The following is a 25,219-nucleotide window of genomic DNA, read 5'->3' as shown; positions in this document are numbered from 1 at the left end:
AACCTTAGTTAATCCTCAAAACAATCCTGTGATTTTTAGAAGGGGAAACTGAAGCTTGGTAAGATGCAGTACCCTCTCAAGTGTACACACCTAGTAAGTAGTAAAGCTAAGATGCTCAGGAGTGTCCAAGTCTGAAGTCTGGGCTCTTCACATTAGGATACTGCTGTATCTTCCCTGCTGTGCACTCTCTGCCTCTTCTCCTGCCCTGCCCTGGAGATCCCTGGTTGCTTATAATCCTGGACTTCCACAATTATTGCAGTTAGCAACAAAAAACTGTGTACTATGTAATAAATTTTTAAGTCTGATTTCGTATTTATCCCTTTTTTTGATACAGTCTAAAGTTGAAATTCTGTTTTGTGATGAGGGAGTGGAGGAAGAACCTTAGTATCTAGATCAGCTTCTGGGCATTGATGGTCAGATAACTCAAATGTCATGAACTTCCATTTGTGAGTTCCAGCATTTCTACTGGGATTTTTAAATTATATCTGAGTAAAGGTTTTCCTTCTTCAGAATTTTTCCCACTATGGACTTCTCCAATATTAAAGCAGTTGAAACTTCCATAGTTCACCTTTTGTATGACTGTACCTTGGTATCTCAGACCCTTTTGTGACTAGTCACTTGCTTTGATCATTATACAAAGTCACATTACTTCACTGGAATTTCTTTCTACCTTGAAAAACATTTGTAGGTGTTAGGAGGGACATATGTGATGGCAGTTGTAAAAGCAAGAACCAAAACAAAGGAACAAGGAAATAGAGGGGAAATGCAATACTAAACATGGCATGCCTTGAAGCAATTAAATAGGGTGTGGTTGTGACCAAAGTTGGGATGAGATGTAGAATGGGCAGATGGGGGCTAGAAATAAAATTGTACGTTTCCAAGGAAAAGGATTTAGAAGGGAGATAATTAAACTCTAAATTAAATAAAACCGTTTCCATAAAAGATTTCTTTGAGTGGAATTTCTTAGAGTGGGATCAGTCTTGCTTTGTCTAAGTCTTCCTTTGGAATTTATAGTCTTGCTTTGGGATTAATCTGTAACTTCCTTAAAATGCTTAATGTTGTCACAACTTTTCATACTTGTAATAACTCATTTTGGGACAGTTTGAAAGTGGGAATGTGAAGAAAGTAACCTTTAAGGATCTTTCAAGTCATGTCAGTGCTATTTTGGAGTTGGCTGTCTCTAAGGCAAATTTACGGAAGGAGATGCACTTAATTAACATTTGGATGGGAAATAAAGATACTTATAGTGGGAAATGACCTTAAAATTAATCAAATATTGCCCTCTTATAGCACATTGCTATTTTAATTAAAAAAAAAAACTAAATCCCATAGAGTTTCAGTAGCTATCCTAAGAACATATAAATATCTTTGTCACTTTTTTCTTTTGCTTCCTTGAATGTGTACCCTGTGTTCACATCTGGATTATAAATTCTTTGAAAGGCAAGCATTCATGTATTTTGTATTATAGCATTCACAGTGTGTATTACAGGACATTGTGGGCATTAAATAAATGTGATGATTGAATGAATTTCTCATAGTTTTTTGGGGATTTGTTGTTATGAATGTTCTTCGGTTTTCACATTTATTACAAATTCTACTGTTTCCCCCTATTTATTACTTCTTTTGAAATCATCTCTCCTGCTCCAAACATCTTTCCATGCTAAGTTTTACTATTACTTTCATTTCTTATTGCTTTGATTTGGCTTTCATCACTTCATAATATGACTAAAGTCTACTCTGAACTTTAAAGCCTTTTCTTTTTCCAATTTTTAATTGTGACAGTTTTCGAAATACAAAAAAATTGAAAGAATAGTGTAATGATCACCTGGATATCCACCTAGATCCATAGAGGCAACAGTGTTTACATTTTTCCCTATTTGTTTTATTTGTTTTATCTGTGTGTATATTTATATATTTTTAGGGATATATGTTGTGATATTTGTAATATTCTTTTGTCCTTCATGAAACCACATTAGCTCATTAGCAGTTTCATTTCCTTTCTCCTTGCAGTTTTTAACATCTGCCCTATTATAATCTCATTATTCTTACAATACTTTTTAAAAATTGAAGTATAGTTGATTTACAATGTTGTGTTACTTTTGGTGTACAGCAAAGTGATTCATATATATATAGGTTTTTTTCCAGATTCTTTTCCTCTGTAGTTTATTACAAGATACTGAGTATAGTTCCCTGTGCTATACAGTAGGACCTTGTTAATCATTAATTTCATGTATATTAGTTTGTATCTGCTAACCCCGGACTCCTAATTTATCCCTCCCCCTCTTCCCCTTTTGTAACCATAGCTTTATTTTCTATTTCTGTGAGTCTGTCTGTTTTATAAATAAGTTCATTTGTATCATTTTTTAGATTCCTCATATAAGTGATAGCATATGATATTCATCTTTCTCTGTCTGACTAATTTCACTTAGTATGATAATCTCTCGGTCCATCCATGTTGCTGCAAATGACACTTTCTTTTTTATGACTGAGTAATATTCCACTGTGTGTGTGTGTGTGTGTGTGTGTGTGTGTGTGTGTGTGTGTGTGTGCGTGCGCGCGCACACACACATGTACTACATCTTCTTTATCCATTCACCTGTTGATGGACATTTAGGCTGCTTCCATGTCTTGGCTATTATAAGTAGTGCTGCCATGAACATTGAGGTGTATGTATCTTTTTGAATTAAGAGTTTTCATCTTTTCCGGATATATGCCCCAGAGTGGGATTGCTGGATCATATGGTGTAACTCTGTTTAGTTTTTTAAGGATCTTCCATACTGTTCTCCATAGTGGCTGCACCAGTTTATATTCCCACTATCAGTGTAAGAGGGTTCCCTTTTCTCCACACCGTCTCCAACATTTATTATTTGTAGACTTTTTGATGATGGTCATTCTGACCTGTGTGATTTTCATTTGCATTTCATTAATAATTAGCAATGTTGAGCATATTATAATACTTCTGAAATTTCTTTGTTTTACTATTAGGATCAATATTTAAAATAGTGTTATAAATGTAGCATATTTACAAATATGTTGTAAATTGCTCTGTTCTGTGTTAAAACTGTCATTATTTTAATTTACTTTTTTTAGCATGTTTTAAATGGGATAAATCTTAAATTTGCAAATTCTCACAGTTTAAAAAAAGGAGAATGAATGAAACTGTTACAAAAATAGCCAAGATGAGCTGAATACTCAAGGTGTGTTTTGATTAGTTCACCCAGCATCAGAAAAAGGTCCATGATTTAGTGGTGATATCTATGATGGACTAACTTTCCTATAAAAGTGTGGAAAAGTGTCAGAAGAGACAAGAAGAAAGAAAAGTGGAGGACTGAGAGCAGCAGAAATTAAAAGTGGTAGTAGCAGTTGAGTTTACTCACTTTTTTTTAGTCAGCAGTCCAGTTTTTGAACTTACTTCTTTGTCTTAAAGTAGAACAGGTAATCCTTAACTAACCTTATAAGAATTGTGTTGACAATTATTGTCTTCCCCTTCCCTAATCTAAGAGTCAGGAAGAGAGTAATCAGTGAATAGGCATAAACAGTAGATCAGAAGCTACTGTTCTTAGTGTCCTTTAACGGGAGGGATGTGGGTGGGCCTCCCACAGAAACCCTCAAGGTTATCCTAATACTTTAATGCATATTCAGATTCATGAATGTCCAGTTTCTGTAAAATAATAGGCAATAATACTGTTTATCTAGCTTATAGTTAAACATTTAACTTACAGTTGTTGTGTGCCAACTGTGGACCAGCTTCTCTGTTGTTTTCTGTTTTATTATTGTATCATTCATTCTTCACATACAAAGTTACTTGCTCATGAGCACGTATTTATTAACAGTAGACCTAGGATTTGAAATGAACCCAGCAGTCTGATGCTAATGCCTCCAAACTGAAGTCATGTTCCCTATTTGTATGCTGTGTGTTAAAAGTTATTTTTAGGTGAAAGATTTGTGAGAAGAATTGTTTTTTTGGATTTTACTACTTTGGAAGATTTTTGTGGACAGCCGTTGATAATTGTAGACATCCTTATAAATCACAAAGCAAGGCTGAAACATACTTGTTAACGTTTTTGTTATTAGGAATAGAATTTGAAGCTGGGTCAGGAAAAGTTGACAGGGTGAATATAATGGGGATTTGATAGTAGACAAAATGATGCTTTAAGTGTACGATGGATAAAAACTAATACTTTGGAAATAAGAAAACAGGGAGGGAAGGTGTTTGGGTTTTTGGGCTGTAGACTGAAATGGAGTAAGTGTGGTAATAATCAGTCTACTGTTTATATAATTAAATGATATTAAATTATATAAACAGAAGACTAGCATGGTGTCTAGTAGAGGAGTTTTCCTGGCTTCTAGAGTTTGATTCAGAGACTTATAGTGGACTTAGAGGGAGCCAGTGAATTTGATTTCTAAAGTTTTGACAAGATTTTTTTTTCTTTTTCTTTTAAAAAATTATTTATTTTTATTTTGTGGGGGAAGTAATTACATTTTTTTTTATTTTGTTTTTTTATCTTTAATGGAGTTACTGGGGATTGAACACAGGACCTGCCTGCATGCTAGACGTGCACTCTACCATTGAGCTATACCCTCGCCCCAACAAGACTGTTTGTTAAAAAGATTAAATTGGAATTTAAAGTGGTGTGGGTTAGCTTAAGGGTGGAGTTGAGTAGGGAATAAACCATGGGGAATAATAAAAGTGGAGACAGACTTCCAGAACAAGTCCCTGAGACTAATTTAGATCTTAAATTTAGCAAAGAGGATTAATGTGAAATGTTTTAATTCGCTGATAGTTTTAATTAAGCTCTTATGTGTAACATGATATGAAGCCAATGGGAATATACTCCGGAAGCTCTCTTTAGGTTATGTAAGAGAACAAAAAGTAGTAAATTAATTTGATCATGGACAAATTAAGAAAGTATATTTGAAGAAAAACAATTAACAGTTATATTTTTGAGGTGATGAGCTCTAAGCTATTATTATTCCAGAACACTGGAAAGAGATGAAGAGTGTCATTGAAGAATATGCTTTTTGCCAAAAAGGCTAATGAAAAGTAACTATCATTTTATACATATATGAAACTTTGAAGTCTGTGTCTTAAATTCTGCCTGTAATTCTCAATGATAATATCTTTTTAGAAAGATATGAGAGTAGGGCAAGATCCCCCGAAAAGCAGCTGGCATGATCAAGGAGATAGACAATTCAAAAGATTAAGACCTTTCCGTTTTGAAATATTAAGACTCAAAGGAGAGATGAGAGAAGTCAGAAAATGAGAGTAGGGTTTTCCCTCAATCTTATAATCCTACAGCCAAGAGATGTACCGTGAAACTTCAGAGAGAACATCATAGGCTAAGCAAAAATTCTTGCCTCATCCATTGCATAGAAATGGAAGAAACTTTTCCCCTAAATTTATATACTCTTGAACATTGTCCTAAATTTTTTACATGGCATCAGATCTCTGAACTCTTTGCCCTGTTCTGGGTTCCCTAAGATGTGAATTTAAAGAACATTGAAAAATACCTAGAAACCAGAGCCCAAGGATGAACTAACTAGGAGTCCAGTTCAGCTTGCTGCCTGTTTTTGTAGGGTCCTCCATCTAAGAATTGTGTTCACATTTTTGAGTGATTGGGAAAAAAATCAAAAGAAGAATAATATTTAGTGGTGAGTGAAAATTACATGAAGATCAAGTTTCAGTGCCCATAAATAAAGTTTTATTGGGCTGCAGCTGGGCTCCTTCATTTTCATAATATCTGTGGCTGCTTTTGTACTGCAGTTGCAGAGACTGTGTGTCCAACAAAGCTTAAAATATTTGCTCTCTGACCCTTGAAGAAAAGAATTTGCCAACCTCTGAGGTAGACTAACATTAGAGTTATTTTTCCAGGTAAAGATTATAGAGACTAGAGTAAAAATATTAATTATATGAAGAGAGTATGTAAATGGTCCTAAGCAGCATTTTATTCTTTTCCATTACTGTGCTGTCCCATACAGAAGCCATTAGCCTCCTGTAACTTCTTAAATGTAATTAAAATTAAGTAAAAATTTAAATTCAGTTTCTCAGCCACACTGACCACATTTCAAGTGACCAATGGCCCCATATGGCTAGTGGCTACAGTATTTGACAGTGCAGATAATGAATATTTTCATCATTGCTTAAAGTTCTATTGGACACTGCTGCATAATAGTAAATACTTACATAGTACTTTGTGACAGGCACTGTTCTTGAATCTTCTCAAAAATGACTAAAGCAGGAATTATTATTCTTACTTCCATTCTACAGATGTGAAAACCAAGGCACAGGGAAGTGAAGAAACTTGCCCAAGATCACACAACTAGTAAATGTCAGAGCCAGGATTTAAACCCGTGCTGCCCAGCTTCAGTCTGTGTTCTTAATCACTTTGTATTGAATGAGGTTGAGAGTAAAGAATATGTTTAATTGCAGCACAAGAGAGTTAGCTTATGTGCTGAAAGTGTGGCTTTATGGATTTTGAAATTCAAAACATAGAGAATTGTGTAGAACTTTCTATGTGTATAATAGCTACCTTTTTCTTAGAAAGTGATCTAAAAATGTAAACTGGATTAGCTTTTTAGGAACTTTTAGTCTTCATTAAGCTATATTAAATAGAACACTTGGATTCTGGTGTATCTTTGTAGCAGTGTTGACCCCTTATAATTAGTGAGAATTATTTTGGCAGAGTAGGCTATCAGCTGGGAATTTTGCCTTCACAAGTTATACGTATTTTTGTTAAGTTACTCAAGCATTCTGTAAGCTTAAATGTCATGTTTCATTATCCTTTTAGCTAAAATGACCAATGATACGGTCTTGGATATTTTATACAAGGAGACACAGTTAAATTTTTTGTGTGTGTTTGAGACAGTGTCGCCACTGAGTTATGTTTTTATTTGAGTACACCCTTAGGGATTTTGTATAATACTGTTTACAGTGCTATATGCAAAGACTAATGTCTTCCTTGTATAACATGAATATTAGATGAGCATTTTAGTGGATGAGCAGTGTAGTTTAGGTATTCCCTAATCTTAATATCATTAACTTTACTTGGCTTTATTTGTGTATTATTTATGTATTAACAAATACATAGCACTTCATGTACTAGGCAGTGTTTGAAGTACTTTACAAATGTTAACTCATTTAATTCTCATACTTCAGTGAGATAAATACTGTTATTCCCAGATAAAGAGACTGAAGCACTCATGAGGGAACCGAGATGTTAAATAGTTTGACCAAGTATATAAATGGTAGAAATGGGACTTGAACCCAGGCAGACTGGCCCAGAGTCTACTCTTGCCTGCTGGGTTTTGCTGTTTTTCCAGTGACAGTGTTTTTGTACATCAAATATATGGTCTCACATTCAGGGTATAAACCAGGCATAAAGGACTGCTGACAGCTCTAGTAAATGAGATCAAAATGGAAAATGTGGCTTTATGCCATTCCGGGTAGCCTCACAATCAGCGTCCAGAGGCAGCTGTAGTGATCTAACCCTATGAAAATACTTGGCCCAGGTAAACAGCTCCTGTGTAATTGTTTCTGGTTAGCACCAAAAGCACTTCAGAGCACAAATTACTTGCTGACTTTTTCAACTAAAGATTTCTGTCTTGAATAGGATTAAGCCTCTATTGGGAAAGTGGGTACATGGGCCATTTGGAACTTCAGATATACCTTGGAGAAATTTTGGGAGCTTCAATAGGAAGGTGTGGCTTTAAATTAATGCATATTTCCTACAGAGTTGATACAGCTTTTCTCTTTGTACCCCATTGCTGAATTTGATTTGGTCTTTGTGAATTTCTTCACGGTCACTACCTTTGTAGTTCAGCATTCTCAAATTGATCAAAGCAGTCCTCTAAAGTTAAACCATGTTGTCATTGTCCATCTGTTTGTTTAAGAGCATGAGATTGTATTTCTATTACAGATGATCTAGAAATTTCTTACCTACTTGGCAACATTTTTTTTAATGGTCCCATGGCGTTTATTTTAATAGCTAATTTACTGTCAACAGGCATACTGCAATATGTTTCTAGTTTTTTGTTAAAATGAACAAGTCTGCAGTGCAGTATACATTCTTGTACATGGTCTTCTGTGCACAGTTGATTGTATTTCTAGGGGATAAGTTCTCACAGGTAGGATTGCTGGGTGGAAAAATATATGTATTTTTAATTTAAGAAGATGCTGTTGGATTGCTTTCCAGAAGGCTGTAGCCACTTCACATTTCAAATAGCCACAGGTGTTACAGCCTTTGCAAATTTTTGGCCAAGTTTAGTGGTGTCTCATATTCACTTTAATTGCAGATATGTCTCAAATTTATATCTCCAGATTTTTCTTTCTGAGTGCTATGATTGTTTATCCTTCTACACTTAGATATCTCAGAGTCACTTCAGACAAAACATGTCTGAAGACGAACTCATGATCTCTTCCCCCAAACCTAATTCTCTTCCACTGTCTGTTTTGTTTACTTGTCCACATCAGAAACTTAAGGCATCTTTCATCTTTACCTTCACATAAAACCCATCAAACTCCTATCAGAGTCATTCTTAAAATATTTCTTGGATGCCTCCATTTCTCTTATTCTTTTCACTGGCAGCATTTCTTGAATGCTGTGAGAATGTTTTAAAAAAGTGTTTAAAAATAAAAATTATTTTTGTGCTGCAGAATGAAATACTGCATTTGAAAACCAGATTTTTTTAAAGAGCATGTATATTGATGTGATGAATTATTTAACCTATCTAATTTTTAAACAATTTTTACTTAACAAGGATTTAGAAAATATTGGAGACATTTGCAACTCTGAAATTTATTTTATTGTAATTTAGATACATATAAATCTACTTGGTGAATGGATTTATAAGGGAATTCTTTAAAGTGAGTTAGATATCATAACATTTCTCATTTTAAACATGTCAAATTCCTTTTTAACTCTAAGCATGACTTAAGTTTTGGTCTCCAGCTGTTTATATTCTGATTCTGTGTTTCCTCATTTTCAGGCTGAAATTGAACTGTTTGTGAACAGGCTTGACTCAGTGGAATCTGTTCTTCCTTATGAATATACAGCGTAAGTTTTTCAGCTTGGTTTTTATATAAAATTAAATGACATCAGAATTTGGTACATTTAGAACTTTATCTTCTCCACAATTATGAATAAATTCATATGCATTTAAGAAGTGTAGAGGGCCTGAAAACATTTTTAAAGGGGTATTTATTTCCAAGGTAGGGTTAAAAATGTGAGATGTGATTTTTTTATGTCACTTTGCAATAAAACAGAATCATCAACTAAAATAATGAATTTCCTTTTTTATCTGACTGGACAAATAGCCGTTTTGTTTTATTTAATTTTTTTGATTATTAAAAAACCCATACAGTTTTAAACAAAATTTTTATGTCCCACATTATCAGTCTCCAGAAGTAATGGCTTTATTTGCACCCCCTGCATTTTTCTTTGTGTATTCTAATGTACATAACCATTTACACATTTTGTCTTAAATAAAAGTAGGTTTATACATTTTATTTGTACCTTGTTTTTCTCACTGACTCTATGTGCATATCTTTCTCTGTTAATACACAGCTACCTCAGTCTTTTTAGTAGCTGTTTATTATTCCTTTGTAGAGATTTTATAGAGTCTGTGTATGATTTGTTGCACTAATCCTCTATTTATGAACGTTTGACATTTCCATTTTTTGATATTATTAAAAATATATAATATCCTTTGTTCATTTGAGTTCTATCTACCATATTGGGTGTAAAATAAAATTCCTAAATTTTAGTTGGCATCTAAATTTCTCTGTTACCTAGGAGTTTTGAAAGAAAATACGTGTTTACTTTGGAAAAAAACACAGAAAAACAGTTTTAGACTATCCAACAAGAATCCATGTATCTAAACATGTGTGAGAAGAGAATACAACTTTCATGAATGGTTGGAGCATAATTTATATAACTACTGGACACTTAAATGCTTTTTCTAGTTTTTGTTTTGTTAAATAAACAAACATCTTTCCTTAAATCTTTGTGGATATTCCTGGGAAATGGATCTCTTACATCCAGTAGTTGGAGAGTCTTCATTTAGGAACTTCTCAGCCCCAGTTTTTTATCACCCACGATTCATCTTCCTGTTAGGAATCTAACTAATCTGTAGTCATCACTGTGCTGGTCTTAAGTACTCCCATATCATTCTGTGGTAAACACAGAATTGCCCTTTAATATTCTATAGCAAAGCTGAAATTAGGCTGTAATGTTCAAACAAAACTTTGTGAAACTCTGGTTAGCAGTTCAAGGGAATTATAACACAGAGAGAAGCTTACAGTCGACTGGTTATGGCTTCTCCACAACTCCCTGCTCTCAGAGAGCCTGTCTAGCCATGCTTTTCATGTTGGGATGTGTTGGCCAGTGTATCAGGGTGAGGCAGAAACCCATGTAAATTTGGCATATCTTCTTGAAGTGTCATTATTAAGTAAATGTTTGGATTAGAAAGTTATAACAAAAGATAAGTTATGCAGAATTACTTTAAAGAATAGGATATAAATTTATCATTGGAACGAACAAAAATAATGTGTCAGTTTAAAAATCCTATAATTTACATCTTAATAAAATTATTTAAAAATGGAAGCATTCTAAGGCATAATTTTCAGATTTTTTTTGTTTTGTTTTGAAGAGATGTGGTACATGGAACTTGAAGTACAAATGTATTTCTTACCTAGCTGCAAGAGCTGTTGGCATGATCAGCACCTGATCTGTCCTCTAGATTGGCTAGGGGTGTGATATCTCCTTGTTTCCTTTTATGCTTAAAAACTTAAATATTCTTGCCCCCAGGTTTGATTTTTGCCAGGCATCAGAAGGAAAACGCCCATCTGAAAATCTTGGTCAGGTATTGTTCGGGGAAAGAATTGAACCATCACCATATAAGGTTTGTATTCAGTGTTATATAAAAGTTATTTAGTTACATCTTTTTTCTTTTTCCCCCCACCTTACAGAAAAGCCTGAAATAACTTAGTTCTCATAGATAAGAAGGAATTCACTTCTCTTTTGCACCCTGGAATAATTTGATTCTTAAAGTCACTATTTAGGAGGATCCCTCCCCTTTTCACAATGTGTCATGGATAAGTTTATGTTAATTCATATAGTCAGTATCACAAGTAATGAGGTGGTGGCCAAAAGGATAGTGCTTAGGCCTCCAGCCTCACCTTACAGGGGGGCCTGGAACCCAGCCTTCAGGCGTGAAGAGTTGCCCCAGCTGCTCCATTGCTCCTCCCTCTCTAGGAGCGGTATCCCTAGATTTTCTCAGTTAGCCAGTACAGCAGAACTTCGGCTTTCCCATTGTGTTTTGCGGAAGCTAACATTTCTGGTTTGACCACTGAAAGTATATTTGGAACATCTTTGATACATTTTTAGGACATCACTTAAACCAAGCTAAGCACAGTGTAAGGTACTCTCTTCAATATATGCACTTGATCATCACCCAGAATTACTCTGCCTTTTAAATCTATTATATTTTAAGCCTGTTATCCTTCTGAATTTCATAGTCTCCTGTTCATTTTATATCTGCTCTCCTGCTACGCAAAGAATATTGGGCGTCTCTTTTAGAAAAATTAAACTAGTTTCTTACAATAATAATGTATCAATCATATATAAAAATAAATGGTACAGAAGAATATAAAATGAAAAGTAAGTTTCTCTTCTTCCCTGTTCCAAATTAGTTTCTTGTTAATCTTTCCTGAAATTTTCCATGTACTTACAAGCATATAAAAATAGAATTAAATGTGCATATTTATGATTTAACGTATTCTGCACTGTGCATTTTTCTTTAACTCTGCCTTGGGCATCTGTCCATGTGAGCACATTCACTTTATCTATCTATCTATCTATCTATCTATCTATCTATCTATCTATCTATCTATTTTGAACGCTTAATGACTTTAACTTGACCCCAAGTTTTATTCCCTAGCCTAACAGCTCCTTCTCCTGGTGTCACATCCTTCTCTTCTGTGACCTTGTGATTAGCCACCTTCCCTGCTTTCTCACTAAGCACCACCATCTATCTCCCTTGGCACTTATTACACTGAGCATCTGTCCAGCAAATCCCCAATCCTAGATTAGTCCCACTAACACTTTTACTCCAAAACTATATCTATACTGTGAAGCACTGGGGGGAAGACGTGTAAATGTATAAATTTAATTCACTACAAGTTTATAGTTTTCAGCCATAAGTATGTCCTCTTAGAATATTTTAATTTGAGATTTTCTACCCTAAAGATACCAGAAATTTAAGAAATTTTTCAAAAGTAGTAGATTTGGAGGAGTAATGAGATTAAGTCACCGGGAAAGAAGAAGACTCAGAGGCTATGGATATGAGTGATGTTGAGCAGGGCAAGAATATTGTGTAATGTCTCCATGATGTGTATTGTGAAAGATTCCTTTGGAAATTACTGCATTCTTTTATAGCAGGGGGTTATTTTCAGGCATATTTATTAAATTATATAACTACCTTGAAATTGTCCTGTGGTGTCTCAGCCCCATCTTTCTGTTTGTTTATGCTTTGGCCTTATGAAATAATGGACGGTGAGAAGAGCATCAGTAACACCTCCAGTGAACTTGAGAGACAGCAGGAGCCTCTAGCAGTAAACAGCAAAATATTCAAATCCATGGAGAAGCTTTGTCCCTTTGATGCAGACTTTAAAGGCTAATTAATTCTTTAGTAGGATCTCATTCAGGGTACATTTGTTTATATATAACTATGCTTATGCAAAAGACCTTTCTTTTAGGCGTAGTGCTTTTCAGATTTAATTTTGTTCTAGGAGTTGAGGCAAAATAGAAGAACAGTGGACTGTTTTAAAATGGAGAAAGAATGTGCACCTAATACTTACCATGAATTTTCTAGAATTTCTTAGGATCAAGATTTGTGCTAAAACAAATTCTTTAAGCCCCAAGCTTAAAGAGACAGAGCAAGCATTTCTTAAGACCAAAGCATAGGTTAATAGAAACACGGGGCTAAGATATCAGATTTCTTTTCCCAAGCCAGCCTTGAATGTATTGACATATTTTTCAGTATTGATTCTTTGTTGTTTATTTTCAAAGAAATTTGCCATTGTTTAGATCTGCAGTAAACAACTGGTAACAACCAGCAACAAAACAAAACCCCAGATCTGCTTTGCCATCTTTTATCTATGACTTTTGTTGGGGTCAGGAAAAAGCAATGCAAGACAGTGTGTGCATTATGTGAAGCTGGAGCCACATATCATAAAATCTCAAGTCTAACCACTCATATTCATTTATTCATTCACTCAGTTAACACAACTACCGAATGCCTTTCACATGCTAGGCACTGTGGCAGGTGTGGGATACAGCAGTGAACAGACAGAAATCTCTGTCCTAGTGCAACTTGTATTCTAATGGGGACAAGGAAACAAAATGAATTACTGAAATATATAGTGTGTCAGTTGCTACTGAAATAACTACTGAAGATAAATCAGGGAAGATGGATGGAGAATTTGCAGTTTTAAATAGGTCGGAGAAAGTCTCATCTGAGAAGGTGACATTTGAGCAAAAGACCTGAAGCAAGTAGGGGAGTGAGCCATGAGAGTATCTGGGGGTGGGGGGAGGGTGTTCTAGAGGAAGAGAGCAGCAAAAGCAAGGGTCCTGAGATGTATTCAGGATACAGAAAAAACTGCTGTGATTCAAGCAGGTGAGCAGGATAGAGAATAGTAGGAAATGAGGGCAAAGAAGTGTTGGGACCACATCATATAGTGACTGACAGGCCATTTTAAAGACTTTGACCTGTATATCTGGACAAGGTGGTTAGCATCAAGGGGATTTGGGTATGCTTAGATTTTAACAGGATCACCAGGGCTGCTGTGTTGTGAATGAACCCTGGGAGAACAAGGAGGGAAGCTAGGAGACCGTTTAGGGGGGCTCTTGTGATCAGTCATGAAAATATGTATCACTTGATGGTGACTCAGACCATTAGGGTAAGGGGTAGGGGTTGTGAAGTGGTCAGAATCTTAGAAACTGGCTGTATTTTGAAGGTGGGGCCAACAGAGTTTGCTGAGGGGTGAGAACTGGGGTGTGGAGCTTGTTTTCTAAGATGGAAAGTCTGAGAGAAGAGCATGTTTGGAGAGAACAGGGCAGAGTTAGTTTTGACATAATGTGTGTTGTTCACTAGACATCCAAGTGGGGATGTTAAGTTGACAGTCGAAGGTGTGTCTGGAGTGTGGAGAGGGGGTTCAGCCTAGAAATGTGTATTTGAGAATCATTAGTGTGTAGGTGATATTTAAAGCCAGGAATTGATGAGATCCCCAAGGGCGTGGTACAAATAGTGAACAGAAGAATTCCGAGGACTGAGCCTTTGCGCAATTGATGTTAATCGGTCAGGTAGACATAGAGGAGCCAGCAAAGGAGACTCCTTCATAGGGTTACTGGGAGGGTTACATGAGGTAATAAATAAGTGTTTATTGTCATGATTAGATGTCATCTTTAGGTTTGCTCTTTTCCTTCACAATTGAACACACAGTTGACTTGCCTAAACCCAATAAGCACTGGATTGAGGTGTAAGATTTGCCACTTTTGGTGTAACTAAAAATGTCTTTCTCTGCATTGAGTTTGACACTTATTCCTTAGTATGTATACTTTTTCTTTTTCATTTCCTGCTTTTTAAAATGGAACCTGTAAGTTTCATATAAGATTTAAAATATTAAATATTTACACAGATACTGCTATATTTACAGAAGTAGCAACATGGCCAAAATGAAACTGTTGGCTGACAGGTGGCAGCAGTGGGCTACGCTTGGTACATTGGTTTGTCAGCTGATGCATAGAAACTGGTTTAGGGATTTTAATGAGTAATGTATAAAAGAATGGATTACTTTGAAGTGAAATATACGCAAGTTGGTTTTTGTACTCCCTGTAATAAAGTTTGAATTTATTAAATGATGTATTGGACTATATATAATTATATTATGAACTGTATATATAGTTAATAAATTTCTGTAGTTTTTAAACTTTTGTTTAAAAATTATCAAATTTTGTTCAACTTTACCATTTGTTTCAACTTTATTATTACATAACATCCTGAAAATTGACAGTCTTTTCAAATGTGAGTAAAAAGAATCAATGTTTATTCTGATTCTAGACATCCAGATTTGACTTTTGCTTGTCATCACAGTCTGTTATTCACTGCTGAATCTCCATCGCCTGCATAGGGGACACTTAACAAATATCCACTGAATGACTATATAGACTTAAAAACTTGTCTGTTTATTACTAGAGTGCCTTCAAATCTATAATTTCCAAAACATTGTGAGGGGACATTACTGTGGAAAGACTGATGTTGTTTTATTCTACATGTAGGTTTTTTTCCCTCCTAGGACTCATTTACACTTAAAAGATGTGTAGAATGAAATTATCAAAAATAAAAATAAAAACTGTTACTTATCAAAAGAAAAACTGATGACTTTAAGTTTTTAGAGAAACAGAATAATATTGAAATTAAAATCTCATTGAGCTTTGAGGAATTTAAAAATGTTTATTATCAGTATTAATGCATTTAAGTAATTTAATGAGACCAGTGATTTTACTGTATTTATGTCATATATGTAAAGGACCTGGATGTTTTTTCTTAATTTTCTTTCTACTTTATTTTAATACAGTTTTCATTTAATAAAGAGGAGACCTGTAAGCTTGTTTGTACAAAAACATACCATACAGAGAAAGCTGAAGACAAACAGAAGTTAGAATTCTTGAAAAAAAGCATGTTACTGAATTATCAACATCACTGGTGAGAAATGGAGATTTGGGATTTGGGGCTTTTCCTTTTCAGGATGAAACCTGTTTCATTGAATGCATAAATTGACTATAAAATATAACAAGTTAATTTATTCCCTATTTTTGTTATTAGTAATAATATGAAGTAGTGACTTACTTGCCAGAGGATTACCAAGGTAGGTTGACAGGTTAAAGGACTATTGTTTAACGGTGCTTATTTAGACTACTGTGATGTCTGGTACCTGTTTTGGTACATGGACTTGGTACCTAGAGCACTAATTTTATTCATATGTGTTTAAAAGGAGCATATTTATGCTTTGGGGAAAGCACCTGGATCAGTCTTCTAGAAAATGCCACTATTTTATACTTGTAGGCCATGAAAAGACCATAGGAAAACAAAATTTAACTTTAGTTTGGTGTTTGAGAAATAGCATGTACTTCATATAAAAATACTTGTATTTTGTGATCTGTTAATTTTGCCTACAAATGCCTGTATTCTGTGGTGGTCATGGTTTACATATGCTTTACCTCTTCCAAAACTGTAAGGTGCTGGAGGTGGTGAACAGGAAGACTGTCTTCATATACTTCCTCTTGAGTGTCTGTCATGTCACTGTGTCAGATTGACCCATTTGCCCTCACTCAGGGAGGTTAGGAGCCATTGATCTCAGACCTCATTTGGACATGACCAGATCCTGTGGCTCAGATAGTATGGTTAGAACATCTCATACCCTCTTGCCTCCTTAGATCTTCCCCATCCTCCCCTCTATACACACAGAACAAAAAGTCCTAGAGAGGGACAGCCTTGGGTCACATGCCTATTCGTGAACTAGTCTGCCATTAGGGGGATTCACTCTGATTGGCCAGACCTGGGTGGTATACCCCTGAACCACATAGAAAGGTGAGAAGGAAAGGAACTTCCCATTACACTTGTGTCAGCGTCTTTCTCATCTGACCCTCAGTGCAAACAGGAACTTGAAAGTCTCCTTCATCTCCTCATTTCTTTGGTTTTTGGTAAGCCAAGAGCTTTTTTCCTCTAAGCTACTGTGAGAATACTACTTAATTGCTGAGTTAATGTAGCTTGGGATATATTTGCTTATTCATAAGTAATTGAAAAGTTTCCCTTGGTGTTTTCTCTTTGCATCAAATTGTTGTTTCCAGCCTTCAGAACCATATTTAAGGCTCAGTCCTTAAATTTTCATATTCGCCCTGACAACCTCTGTTTACTCTGACAGCTGCTTTTTTGTTGACTGAATGAAAGAAATGACTCTCAAGGCCTATGGGTGATTTTTAGCTCTCTCTTCTACCCTCTGCTCTTAGAATACTGTTTAGAGTCTTGCTCCTAAAGGTAATAGAAGCAGCTCTTCTTCAGTAGCTTCCAGACAGTGTATATAGTACTTAAAGAAATTTTTAACTGATTTACGATGCAATTAACATAGGTATTGTTTTGATCCCAAGATGCTTAATAACAAGAAGAATAAATAATTTAAAATAGTTTACAAAGTGAGAAAGCATTTGATAGTAAAACTTACCAAACAGTTTGTGATAGGTGTATCAGTTGCCAACTTAAAACTGTTCTGCCTAAAAAAGTAAACTGGAAGAGTGCTGGTGAATAGTGATTTTTTTTTAGTTGAATCAGAGAAGTTTATGATCTCAAGTCTGAATCCATTAACAAAAAATCTAAGCCATATCTACAGATATACAATCTTGTAATTCTAAGCAATGGGCTTTAGTCCTTAAATCAGTTTATTACACATTTGGAAAATGTTGATTCCTGTTGAAGAATTTATGTGAACCACTAGTTGAGTATATTTCTGTCCATGACTTACTTCAGAAATTTTTACTGTGAAACTTGATTTTAAGTATAGATAGCAGAGTTGACAGAGATAAAATAGCATAAATCTTTAGAAATCTGAAAGATCTTTAAAAAATAATAGTATTCTGTTACGGAATTTTATTGTGAATGTAGCACATCTTATTAACCTTTGTGATAAGACATTTTGGAGAGAACTTCATTGTTTTCTAAATTACGAATTACACAACTGTGGAAAAAAAAAAAAGCAGTGAAGGAAAATACTAAATAAAATAAGAGTTTTCTACTACCCTTAGCTTCTTTAATATTGGTCCCCAAAGGTAGCACTATTATTTCTCAGGTATATTTCTCAATTTTCCATGCATATGCAGGTATATAAAAGAGTACCTTTTAAAATAACAACTGAAATATTGTACACATTATTCTGCAAATTGATCATTTTGTTTAAGAAAATAGGGGCACTTTTCCATGTAAAGCACATCTGTAGATCCACATCTACCTCATTCTTTTCGTAATTAGATAGCATTCCGTGGCATAAATGAAGTGTAATTTTTCTCCCCTTAACATTTTAACTATACTACCTTTTGAATGATTAAAAAAACTGATTATTAGTATACCAACTCATTATTCTCCTTATAGAGAAGTCAGTTAATTAGCTGTAGTTAATTTGCATATCTAAATTGTTGAATACTTTTAATTCTTATTTGGGACTTCAGAATGTAATTTGAGGATGATCTTGGCTTACTCTGTCAATAACCTAAGCTACTTCTTGATCCTTGAGACTGACTAATGTTTTGATACCAGGACGAGACACTTGAATTCCCTATACTCTGCATGGTTTGTGATTATACTGTTTGCCTAAGTTTCCAAGTCTTTGTGACATTTTATTTATAAAAGTAAAATTTATCTATCTAGTTATCAAAGTACTCAAGTTTTTTGAGTATCACAGAACCACTGGACTCTAGCTTTTTGGACAGAAAGGGGTCTTTGAAGATATTTTAGTCTAGTGAGTTCCAATCCTGGATCCCACTACGCTAGCATAGGGGAATGATGTGCTGTCTTCAAAAATTCAAAATCCTAATGGATATTAAAAATTAACTTATGTTAAAAGTACATAAAATAAACTAAATGCCAAGTTTCTTTACTTTTGGCTACAATTTTTTGAGTGTATTGGAGCAACATGGGTTATTCCATTCTGATCAGAGACTCTAGAAATTAATTTATTGAGAAAATGAGTTATTAATAAATGAAGCTTGATTGATAGAAGTGTTTCAGATGGCGCCCATGGAGGTAGAGGGAAATAATTGGGAGTCCTTAATGTTGAAAAAAAAAATTGGGGCCAGTCATTTGACCTTTAACCTTTGAGTCCTCTTCTTAACATTTTTTTCACTGTATCAGATTGAAAATAGGATTTTTAATGTTTTTGGTATTTTGAATTCCAATAACTGTTCCTCCCCAGCTTAGCAAGACAGTAATTGAAAATTACATTCTTTAATTTTTTTTACTTTTATTTCCAAGGGTTAGTATTTTTTTTTTTTTTCGATGTTACTCACCAGGAAAAGGTTATTATGTTAAGGCATTATATAAATGATAAATTTTGGGTGTTCACCTTAAAAAAAACCTAAATTACCCCTTAATTTCTCATTTTATAACTAACACTATAATTTTATGTAGTACTTTCTCTATGATAGCATAAAGATATTATAATTAATTGCCAGTTTATGTTCATTGATTGAACGTCATTGTCTATCTAGAAAAGCAATTAACTGATTCTTGATGTCTCCAGAAAATCCACATTATTTATATTGTATAGCACGGTTTTCATGCTTCTAATATTTTATAGTCTTCTTGGGAACTACTAGCCTGTTGGTTATAATAATAAACAATGTAAGTGTTGGTGATTCTAAAATTTAGTACATTGGGTACTATTAAATAGCATTTAAGTGTGACGAGACATGTTTTATTAGGTCGTTAATGTATGCCTTGGGTGAATATAGAATCATAATTTTACTTCCTAAGGCATACATTAATTAACAAATAAAACATACCCTGGAGTGTTGTCTTATGACTGTAATACAGCTAGTATATTTTTAGTGATTTTTTTTTTTTTGTATCCTGTGGTGTGTTCTGGGCATAAGGGACCCCATGCTCAGATTTTAATGTAGTTATACAGCACTACAGAACTTTATTCTTTACTTTTATCTTTTAAAAAAAAAAGTTTCTTTTCATTATAGAACTTGAAAGATTTCTTTCTGTGACTTTGTAACAGCATTTCTTTTAGACATAGGTTGAATTTACAGTTTTAATAGATGATACTATAATTTTCACTTCTTCACCTGTCCCTTAAGTTGAATACTGTCCCATATCTTGAAGTTATATTCGTCTCATTTTTATTGCATTACCTGAGTAATAAAAGGCATTTGTTTTTATGCTCTTCCATGAACTGTTCCCAAGTAACTAAATATATTGCTTCACACCTATTTGGTGCTTTTAAGTGTTCCACTGGTAAATTGTGCTTAGGTATCTAGATAATGATATTGTTAAATTAGCAATTGCAATAAATTAATTTATAAAACTCTCTTTCAAAGAAGCTATAAAGTTTTTTTTCCTCACAACAGGGTGGCAGGTGTTGACATAATACTATTACTTATGAAGTAACCACATTTTATCAAAATTCTTTGATAATAGGTTTGACATTTTGAGACATTTAAATTTTACAAAGTGATGACACAGATTTGCAGAGTAATTCTTAGCTGTGTTTGGTGATTTCTAACTTTACTTTTATTTCTGTGTGTAGGATTGTGGATAATATGCCTGTAACATGGTGTTACGATGTTGAAGATGGTCAGAGATTTTGTAATCCTGGATTTCCTATTGGCTGTTACATTACAGATAAAGGCCATGCAAAAGATGCTTGTGTTATTAATGTAAGTTCGTGATAAACTAACTCTGCTACTTTTAAAAATACAGCTTTTTGGTAGAAGGAGTCAGTCTAAATCTGGACAAATAAATGTGGACAAAAATTGTTAATTCATTGAATGCATACTATTCAGATATTCTGAAGGACAACTACTTAGATCTTTAAACTTAAGCCAGATTAACAATTTATAAGTCTAGAGCTAAAATAATTGAGAATGAATTCAACATTTACTGGCAGTATCTCTTTTATGCTAAACACTATGCTTTGGGCTAGGACTTGTATGTTCTGACTCTATTTAAAAGTTAGATTCATAAATCTTAACATACTAAAAAAATGTTCATAGTGGACTGCCAAAAAGACCTCATTGTAAGTCCATGAAAAGTGTATTGTGAATTTCAAAATTAGTTCAAAATTATTGTATTGCAAAAGTTTGGCGTTATACCTTTTCCAAAAGGTATCAATCTTAGGCCATTCTTTTATAATTAAACAAAATAAAGTGAAGATATTCATTTAGAAAGTAATTTAAATTATTGGTATATATATTACATTTTGTATAATTAGGTCAACCTGATTTAATCTCTTAATGAATGGTAGAAGTTAGCATGAACTCAATCATGAAACTGGCTATATTGGTTAATACTTTTCTGAGAGTTGACCACTGACTCTTGAATAATTTAGGTTATTGGTTTATTCTAAAGTTTTAAACTTCCATGGAAAAAAAGTATTCAAGTGTATAGCATTTAGCATGCTCATAACATGTAATATTTTTAAATGTGTTACTTTTATCATAAAGGAAAAGCTAGACAATACTAGATGTGTTCTCAGGTACTTTTACAGTTTTATGGAAGAATTAAAACATTGAAGAAGTATAATTTGTAACTCTACCAGTTAGTTTTGGCTTATAAAGAGTTTAAGCTTATGGAGACAAAACCCTCCCAGACTTCAGGCAGTACTGCAAAGCTACAGTCATCAAAACAGCATGGTTTTGGCACAGAAACAGGCATATGAATCAATGGAACAGAATAGAGCCCAGAAATAAACCCACATGCCTACAGTCAATTAATCTTCGACAAAGGAGGCAAGAGTATACAATGGAGAAAAGACAGTCTCTTCGGCAAGTGGTGTTGGGAAAGCTGGACAGCCACATATAAATCAGTGAAGTTAGAACACTCTCTCACACCATACACAAACTCAAAATGGCTTAAAGACTTAAATGTAGGGTATGATACCATAAAACTCCTAGAAGAGAACATAGGCAAAACAATTCTCTGACATAAATTGTAGCGGTGTTTTCTTAAGTCAGTCTCCCAAGGCAATAGAAATAAAAGCAAAAAATAAACAAATGGGACTTAATCAAACTTAGTTTTTGCACAACAAAGGAAACCCTAGACAAAACAAAAAGACAACTTATGGACTAGGAGAAGATATTTGCAAATGATGCAACCAACAAGGGATTAATTTCCAAAATACACAAACAGCTCATATAGCTGAATAACAAAAAAACAAACAACCCAGTCAAAAAATAGGCAGAAGACCTCAACAGACGTTTCTCCAAAGAAGACATACAAATGGCCAATAGGCACATGAAAAGGTACTCAGCATAAAAAACTAATTATTAGAGAAATGCAAATCAAAACTACAGTGAGGTATCATCTCACACTGGTCAGAACAGCCATCATCAAAAAATCTACAAATAATGCTGGAGAGAGTGTGGAGAAAAGGGAATCCACCTACATTGTTAGTCAGAATGTAACTTGGTGCAGCCACTATGGAAAACAGTATAAAGTTTCCTTAAAAAACTAAACATTGAGTTACCATAAGATCCAGCAGTGCTACTCCAGCACATATATCTGGAAAAGATGAAAACTTAATTCAGAAAGATATGTGCACCTCACTGTTCTTAGCAGCACTGTTTCCAATAGCCAAGACATGGAAGCAACCTAAATGTGCAACAGCAGATGAATGGATAAAGAAGTTGTGGGGTGTGTACACACACACACACACACACACACACACACACACACACACACACACACACACACACACACGATGGAATACTACTCAGCCATAAAAAAGAATGAAACAGTGCCTTTGCAGCAACATGGATGAACCTAGAGATTATCATACTAAATAAAGTCAGTCATACAGAAGAACAAATATATGCTATCACTTATACATGGAATCTAAAAAATGATACAGATGAGCTTATTTATAAAACAGAAACAGACTCACAGACATAGAAAACAAACTTATGGTTACCAAAGGGGAAAGGTGGGTGGTGGGGGAAAGGGATATATTAGGAGTTTGGGATTTGCAGATACAAACTACTATTTGCAAAACATATAAACAATAAGGTCCTGCTGTATAGCACAGGAAACTTATATTCAGTATCTTGTAATAACCTATAACAAAAAAGAATATGAAAGAGACTGTATGTATATATTTGTATAACTGAATCACTTTGCTGTACACCAGAAACTAACAACGTTGTAAATCAACTATACTTCAATTTAAAAAAAAAAAGAATTTAAGCTCTAAACTTACACATTTTTATGGGAAAGGATTAAAATTCTGTCCAAGTTCAAATTTTCCTACTTGTTGTGGCTTAAAGTTTTATGTTTTGACTCTTTTATAGCCAGTTTTCTACCATTTAACTTTAAGTTCTATTCCACAGTCAGAATTCCACGAAAGAGATACATTTTACATCTTCAACCATGTTGACATCAAAATATACTATCATGTTGTTGAAACCGGGTCCATGGGAGCAAGATTAGTAGCTGCTAAACTTGAACCAAAAAGGTAACTATACAATAGATAAAAATAAATGTCACAGCAAGTGAAACTTAGACCCAAAGAATAAATATTTGGGGCCAAATTAAGTTTTTCCTTAATTAGTATTCTGGCATATAATTAGATATTTTAATTGATTTTACTAAAACTCCCTTTAGTATGACTTGTTATTGAGTTATGGGTTGTCCAGAGAAACCATACAATTTTCCTGTCACAATAAGGAATCAGACTAAGGTGACTTTTTGTTTTGTTTTTCAGTCAGTTTTTGACAGCTTTTTCATGTCAGCTTGGAGTGGAGAACATGAGTGGTTAGGACAGTGTTCCCTTTTATAGTGAAAAAGCATTGCCTCAGATATTTGCAACTTGACCTCTCATCAGAGGCCCAAATGAGCTGATTAGTGTGTTATTTCAAAAGTCTCCATGCAGTGTTAAATTCCAGTATGTGACAAGTCGTTTCTTGAAAAGGCATCTCTTCAAAGTGTCAGCTTTTTTAGTGTGAAGTACCTATCAGTGATTTGTGAGATCCTTTTTTGATTATTTTTTTTCCATGACTTTCTCACCCCTCAATTGCTTTAGCCATTTTCTCTTGCCTCTAGTGGTAAAGAAATGCATGCCATAATAAGACGGTGGCTAATTTAAACTGCCTCAGTGTTTGTTTTGTTTTGATTTCTTTGAAGATTATTTAATACTCTTCAAGTAATATTTTCAGGTTTGTTTCTAATTTTGTTTAAAAATTTTGTACACATACTTATAACTAAGCCCTTTATTTATATGAAGTAAATATTTGTACTATTCATTGGGACATGAATCACTTTTGACTGTTAGCAGCATTGTGAAATATGTACAAAATCTCTAACCTTTACTTTACCCCATTTTGAAAAACTAATGTATCAGCATCTTACCAAAATGTTTCTTCCCACAGCTTCAAACATACCCATATAGATAAACCAGACTGCTCTGGACCCCCCATGGATATAAGTAACAAGGCTTCTGGGGAGATCAAAATTGCCTATACTTACTCTGTTAGCTTCCAGGTGAGTGTGTTTTTATCTTTAGTATAACTCAGAAACTGATTTTAAATTCATATTACTTAAACTAATTAAACATGTTAATGATTAAACTTGTCAAATAGATAAGCTTTTAATGAGCTGATTTTTGGAATAGTTTATCAGTGTACCAGACAACATGATCATACTCAAAACTAAGTCTTCATTTAAATAAGTTTAGGGAATTAGAGAACTGAGCCTCATTAAGTGTTAAGCCATAAGAGATACAAACAAGACAGAAGATAGAAAATAGGCATAGGGTATGAAAATGTCAAAGATGTACAACAGGAATTTGGGAAAAAACACCACTTTTAAAATCAGAATTTGAATATAAGCTTAAATGGAGAATTTCCTGATGGTAGATGATCTGTATAGGTTCTTAGGGAATTCAAGGGAGAGTTTTCTAAGGAGGAAAGTAAAAGTTCATTTTATGAGAATCTTGGGCAATATTCCACCTCTATTTTTAATAAACTATCTTGGCAATTCAGTGTAGTTGTAACATTTACTATCCCCATATAGTGTGTAATTTTGCAAGCCTAGCACAGTAAATAGTACATATTTCTTTCTAGGTATTAAGAGCTCAGTGTGGGTGACGCCTGCAAGATGCTCAGGGTACCTAGGTTATGACTCTGGTCTGGTTAGGTGTGTCTCATAGGTATAAACAGGTAGCATCAAAGAGAATAAAGAATAAACTATTCCATTTGATTTTCTGAAAAAATTAAATACAACTCTAAATATTGACATTTAGAATGAGCCTTTGCTAATTTAACATTTAAAGGAAAAGACCTTTAAAAATACAAGTAACTGTGTGCTTTAAAGGACTGTTACTATTTTTATTTACTGTTCAGGTTCATCTTGATTTTCCTGAGACTTGAGTAAATCTAGCTCCATGAATCCCATGACT

General features: G+C 34.2%; 1 protein-coding gene across 1 annotated transcript in view; it reads left to right on the top strand.

The window, feature by feature from the left end:
• The window catches only part of TM9SF2 (transmembrane 9 superfamily member 2), a 52,551-nt gene that overhangs the window by 4,922 nt on the left and 22,410 nt on the right, over nucleotides 1-25,219 (top strand). Inside the window, exons 2-7 of the mRNA XM_010980247.3 lie at nucleotides 8,986-9,053; nucleotides 10,806-10,899; nucleotides 15,635-15,762; nucleotides 20,357-20,486; nucleotides 23,154-23,278; nucleotides 24,192-24,303. Coding sequence (XP_010978549.1) covers nucleotides 8,986-9,053; nucleotides 10,806-10,899; nucleotides 15,635-15,762; nucleotides 20,357-20,486; nucleotides 23,154-23,278; nucleotides 24,192-24,303 — 657 coding nt within the window. The remainder of the gene's footprint in view (nucleotides 1-8,985; nucleotides 9,054-10,805; nucleotides 10,900-15,634; nucleotides 15,763-20,356; nucleotides 20,487-23,153; nucleotides 23,279-24,191; nucleotides 24,304-25,219) is intronic.

The sequence above is a fragment of the Camelus dromedarius genome, chromosome 13 (genome assembly GCF_036321535.1).
Source record: "Camelus dromedarius isolate mCamDro1 chromosome 13, mCamDro1.pat, whole genome shotgun sequence".
NCBI lineage: Eukaryota > Metazoa > Chordata > Mammalia > Artiodactyla > Camelidae > Camelus > Camelus dromedarius.
The sequence above is the reverse complement of the archived record's forward strand: the minus strand, read 5'-3'. Positions and strand labels throughout refer to the sequence as shown.